At 42.5% G+C, this 6,298-nt stretch overlaps 1 protein-coding gene across 1 annotated transcript in view; it reads left to right on the top strand.

Moving 5' to 3' along the window:
- Positions 1–1,252: 1,252 nt before the first annotated feature.
- CSUI_001439 (ercc4 domain-containing protein) overlaps positions 1,253–6,298 on the top strand; it is a gene marked incomplete at its 5' end in the record, with an annotated part of 6,296 nt that continues 1,250 nt past the window's right edge. Inside the window, 5 exons of the mRNA XM_068061645.1 lie at positions 1,253–1,315; positions 1,864–2,033; positions 3,003–3,093; positions 3,912–4,760; positions 5,511–5,572. Coding sequence (XP_067926379.1) covers positions 1,253–1,315; positions 1,864–2,033; positions 3,003–3,093; positions 3,912–4,760; positions 5,511–5,572 — 1,235 coding nt within the window. The remainder of the gene's footprint in view (positions 1,316–1,863; positions 2,034–3,002; positions 3,094–3,911; positions 4,761–5,510; positions 5,573–6,298) is intronic.

A 6,298-nucleotide genomic window follows, 5' to 3' on the forward strand; every position in this document is an offset into this window, starting at 1 on the left:
AGACAGACAGATTGAAGATAGATAGATAGATTAAAGATAGATAGATAGATTAAAGATAGATAGGTAGATAGATAGATTAAAGATAGATAGATTAAAGATAGATAGATAGATAGATAGATGTGCATGGTGGAAGTTTCATCAGTTTGGAGGGAGAGCAGTTTTTATACAAGGATGATCCATAGACGCCCACACATAGACTGAAGATGTCTGGTTATATACACTTGGAGATATCTAGCTATCTCTATGTGTCTTTCTGTATATGTTGTCTATATATGAGATGTATATGCGAATAGATGTCTGTACGCCAAGGAGGGTACTACACATGATAGATGGGTGTCTATACTTAAGACGTTATGTCTATACGACGAGGTAAGAGATGGAGGAGAGGTATGTGTGCATGCTATGTTAGGCTATGCGAATATCGGCTGTGTATCTCTTTGTCTATATGCACATCTATCTACGTGTCTATCTTCTGTACCTCAGAGACGTCTTTCTTTGTCCCAAGAAAGCTGAAGATTCTTTTTCGGTGCTAATGTTGTTTCTTTCGTGAAAGATGAGTTTTCAAAGCACAGAGATAGATATGATGTACATACTCCTCTTAAGTTCTCTAGGTACATTTAGAAGCCTTCTTTGGAGACTCCTAAACTTTTCGATGCGAGCTAAACATCCAAAGCTTTTAGCACCTTCTTTCTGCTCTATCTCTTTTCGTCCATGCTTGACAGTGTCTTGAGCTCTCCCTATCGCTTTCTTCGTACAGATACAGATCTATGTCTACGGCAGTCTCTATGCATTCTTTATATGGATAGAGAGAAAGAATGATAGCGCTGGAGGTTCGATATGAATCTGTAGGCTGCTCGACGTGGGTTCTCTTGTCTATGTCTTCTTCACGTTCGAAGAGCGAGAGGAAGAAGAGAGGGGGGTGGGGGCTGCATGCCATAGCTCCTGTGGAGGACAGCACGTCTACTGTGGTCGCATGCGTATCTAGATTCCCCATGATCTCCACGTGTTAAGTGTTTGTCTGTCTGTTTCTTTGAATGTGAGAGATTTGTGCTTCTGGACGTATTGCCTTCATCTTCTTTTCTCATCTGTGTAAAGAGCTTCAGATCTGAGGCTAGAGTGTACATACAGCTCAACACCGATGGTGTATATGCATAAGCTTCTTTTTTTCTAGTCTGCATGCGGCTTTCTCATCAGAGCCTCTCTTTAGAGAGCTTTGGTTGTTTGCCTGTGCGCCGCATGCAGAGAGATATGTGTGGAACGTAAGGCTGTCTTTGATCTTTGGCAATCCCTCCTGTCTGGCCGTCTATACCAACAGGTGCGTTCTTTCTTTCATTCGCTATAGATCTCTATCTATATCACCCTTCGCTGCCTGTCTGTGCCTCCGTCTCGATCTCGAGGTTTTTCTGAGTGATTCGCGTTGACTAGACTTCTCTCCTTCCTTCATTCTTCGAAGCTTTTCTCTCACTTCCTTTTCCTCCGGCTTTGTCTTGCCCATCTGTCTATCTTTAATCTGTCTTTAAGCTCTCTATCATCTACTCATCTCCTTTAGACCTGACCTCGAACGGCTCTCCTCCCACAAGCAAAATAACAACAAAAGGGAAAAGATGAACATATACAAGTCATCTATTTGTGTCTATCTGTCTGTCTATCTATATCTGTCAGTCTGTCTATATCTGTCTATCTAGCTATCTATCTATCTGTCTATCTATATCTGTCAGTCTGTCTATATCTATCTAGCTATCTATCTATCTATCTGTGTTTCTTCAATCTGCCTATATCTACCTTGAGTCTTTTTATCTGTCTATCTACCTATCTGTCTATCTGTCGGAAGTCTATGTCTCTTTGTCTCTGTGTCTCTAACAGGCACAGCTCCTTTGCCAGCATTACCGCTGCCCAACTCTCTTGATAGAGTTCGAGAGAGGGCGTCCTTTCTCTTTAGCTGCCTATCCAGGCTTGCCTTCAGATGCGGACAGCTCTCGCTCTCTTTCGAGTAGTGGAGGCGGATCGCTGGGATGCTCCCCTCTCATACACAGGTACCTCTAAGAGTGAAGGGACTCTCATCTTCTTATGTATCTATATGAATATGAGACGCTCTGTGTTTATGAATATGTATAAATACCTGTGTATGTCTCAGCGTGTATGTGTATGAGTATGTATGGATATGTATGCGTATGTATGGATGGATGGTACGGCCATGTATGTGTAAATAGGTCTGTGTATTGATATGCATGTGTATGAATAGGTATGTAGATGTATGAATATGTATGAGTATCTAGGTACGTGCGATTATGTAGGCGTGGATGTGGGGAGTCTCTAGATGTGTGTCTTGTCCCGTCTCATGTCTATGGCGGCAAGGTTTCGATCTATCCCTGTGCTTTCTGCTGCTCCTGCCCCTTCTGCCTGAAAGAAGGAGCTAGGCAACAGAATAACATACTATACGTGTATATACACATATACGTATGTATACTAGCGTTTGCGTAAGAAAGAGGTGTATAGATAGATAGATAGATTAAAGATAGATTAAAGATAGATATGTGTGGGTGTGACAAGTTAAGAAGGTTTGCACGTGATATACACAACTTCGCAAAGTCTTGTTTTTTCACATAGAGAAATCTTTGCATGCTCTTTACGTCAAACAGGTGGTGTGGAGAGTCCCAGCTTTCCTCTTCTTTCTCCTGGTATGTGTAGACAGGTCTATATATATGTATATGCGTACATAACTATCTCCATCTTTCTCTCTCTGTATCATTCAGCATCATAGCCCATGTCCGTGCCGCACTCCTATACTTCTTTCTGTACTTCTTCTGTCGTTGTCTACCTTCTTGTTGTTCTCATCCTTACAAGTCGCTAAGCCTAACTGACGTTATCTTTCTCTCTCTCTAGGTACACACATCAAAGCTATCGATAGGCTCCTAAGATAGGAGGACCATCGCTGCAGAATTCAGTGTTTTGAAGTCTTTCTTCTTCATCATCTTTGTGGTGTCTCTTTCTTTCCTTTCTAGGCTCGTTCTTTTGATTCTGCACTTTCCTTCTCTCCGTCTTATCTGGGCGCCTCACTCGGCTTTCGCAGCGAATCTCTTCATTGCCTTAAAGGTCGGTCTAGATGTCTGCTCTATACAACGGAAGGAAAACAAGAAAACTGAAGAAGAAGAAGAAGTCGTTCTTGCATGCAAACAAAGGCATTAGTACATGTGTCTCCCGGTCTTTCTTAGAGACAGAAAGTCTTTCTGTTGTGGACGTTCAAGCATCTTAAACCAGAGAGGAGTTTCGACCTTCTCCGGTAACATAACAGCTTCTCTCTTTGATCCTCCTAGAGAGACAAACAGTCAAATACATAGTCCTAGCATACATCTACCTAAATATTCCTACATGAATCTACCTACATAGTCCTACGTCCATCTACCTACATATTCATACATACATACTTATTCAAAGATACATACATACTCATACATATGCATATACATGCATACGTGCGCTTACGTGTATGTAGGTATAGGTAGATAGTCTGCACATGCCGTGCCCGATAGCAAAGGCATCTCCATACTGGATCGCTTACAGAGACCTCGGAGGGACAGACTGAATTGCCTCGTCAAGAGCCAGTGTATGTAGGGACGTTCGTGAAGATTGTTGTCGCTAAGACATCCAGAGGTTCTTCTTTTGATTAGGATAGAGGAATCTCCTGTCTTTTAGTGGAGAGATAAAATGTGTGTTTTTATCTCTCCAACCTCAGGAAAGAGAGGGAAGATCTCATCTTTTCGTCACTTTCTTTCTTTGCTCTCTGTGTTTCCCTTCTGTTTACCTATCTCTATTCTTCCTTGTGTTGATAAGCGGGGTAGAATCTCCTCGTGTGTTACCATCCTCCTGACATGTATGCATCATGATAGGCTAGGTGTGTTTTATACTCGCAGGCAGGAAGAGAACAGCCTGATCCTAGCCGGATTGAAGCGATAGATCAAGAGTTTTTCTTAGAGGAAGAAGTTGTTTCATGTCATAAGAAGAATTCAACACGCTCCTCGGCACGTTCATCGACACCCTCTTCTTCTACCTCTCTCCAACTCACCTTGGCGGCAAGCATGAAGAAGAAATCCTCTTCTCAGACTTCTCAACCCGAGCTGGACTGTAAAGCTTCGTCTACAGAAGGAAATCGAAGAGAGGAAGAAGACGCTCCGAGTGAGAAGAGATTTCGAGACTCCGATAGGAAGGTGTCCGATACTGCTTTAGATGTCATCGCAGTGGAAGATGATGCTGAGGATGATAAGAAGAATGGAGCGAAGGAAGCAGAAGGGGAGAAGAACAGAATGGAGAAAACGGGATCTAAGATTCTTTCTTCTTCTTCTTTAGCTTCTTCTCAACAAGTATCTGGCAAGACGTCATCTGGACGGACATCGATTTTGGCTCTGGGTGATGTTGCTCCCCTGCCTTCATCGAAGTCAGGTGTATGTACACCTGGGGGAGGAGGAAGAACTAGCCGTCAGCGTCAGCTTGTGTTGACTACTGAAGGAGCAGATGTTAAAGCAAGTAAAGTTGCGACGTCAGGGAACAAGTCTGTGGGAGGCTGGATAGGAAGTAGTGGCGTTAAGATAGGAGAGAATCGAGAGAGACTTGAAAAGACTGAAGAGAAGGAAAGAGAGAGAAAAGAAGAAGGAAGACATGTCTCTCTTCGCCCTGCGTCTTCTGCAACCAATAGCACAGCGGTCGATTTCCTCCGACGTCTTCCTGGTGTCAACAGCAAGAATATCTATCTTATTGTTTCAAAGGTAAGAAACAAAGAAAGAAAGATCTCGTGCGTGAGAGGAGAAAACTCTCCTTTCCATTTGGGAGAGTCTTTCTACATTCCTTTGGCTTCTTTCTTTAGGGGCGTGATATCTAAATACATCTGTGTATGATCACAAAGAAGAGAAGGCTTTTTTGCTTTCAACGAAATCTAGCTGCGGATGGGGAATGGTCTACCTTCTGGTCAGTCCTGTAGGTAGGAGACTCGCTCGTGTGGGTGGTAGGTTGAAGAACGTCTTTCTCTCACGCTCTTCTTCTCCCCCTTCTTTAGCTCTGAGCTAATCGAGGAAGAGCCTAGAGAGAAGATGAAGAAGATGTTGTACGATGCACTTAGTCTCCATAGAATAGAGATGTACTGCTGGATTGTACATCCATAGACACCACTTCATCCTGATCTCGAGAAGAACTTGAGGGGAGGGATCTTCTCTGTAGATCTCATCCCATACATCTTGTATAGAGAGGACGTCTCTTGAGTGTATGGGAGTCTAACGGCTTTAATCCGCTGCTTATGTCGACATGCGTCTTTCCATTCAGTACGTAAGATACCCAGCTATACACATGTTCGTATCTACTTTAGATTGCAGTATATATATATATATATGTATAGTTGAATATGTGCATCTGTAGAGATACATGTGTATGTGTACCTTATGTATGTAGTTGTATAGGTGTCTCTATTCGATATACATGGATCTGTGTATCTCATAGAGGAGATAGGTGTGTTTTCTGTATAGGTCCCAAGCATTGCTGATCTCGTTGCGAAATCTGAGAAGGAACTCACAGACCTTCTTGGCAGGTAAGAAGAATCTAGAGAAACCACAGGGAAGAAATCTTTGTCTCCTTCTCCCCTCTATTCATATACATGTCTACATAGATCTCTATATGTATCTTGGCAATCTCTCCAAACACTTATCTCTCTCTCTATGTTGAAAACATGTCTATCCTCTGAATAAAGGACAGGAGCAGCTGTCTAGGAAGAGAGAGAGAGAAACCTGAAGGGGGCTATCAAGCTTTCGCGCCGTTCGAAGGTTTTCTCACGGTTTAACATGAGATTTCGTGGAAAAGGCTGATATTAATATAAGAAGAGAGATAGAATAAGGAGAGAGAAGTGTTCTACTCAACCTGTTACTTCGTCGCCAGTGATCTTCTCCAAGAATGCGGTGCTTCAAGCTTGTTTTGCATATCTTTGCCATGGGTGTATGAAAAGTATCTGTCTAGCGTTCTCTGGTCTTCTGTATACACGATTATCCTTCTTTGCAAGGACATTCCCTCTTTTTCTTCTACGACGCACCTCCACATAAACGACGCCTCTCGTCGTCAAGAGAAGCTTTTTGAAAGAGAGAGAAGAAGCTCTCACGATGGTTTCTTCTTTCAGTGTATCAAGAAGATCGAAGCAAGCAATGTATACATACATACATACATAGACATACATACGTACACACATAGACGTACATACATACATACATAGACGTACATACATACATATACATACATACATGCATATACATACATACATAGACAT

This window comes from Cystoisospora suis (assembly GCF_002600585.1).
Source record: "Cystoisospora suis strain Wien I chromosome Unknown contig_565, whole genome shotgun sequence".
Taxonomy (NCBI): domain Eukaryota; phylum Apicomplexa; class Conoidasida; order Eucoccidiorida; family Sarcocystidae; genus Cystoisospora; species Cystoisospora suis.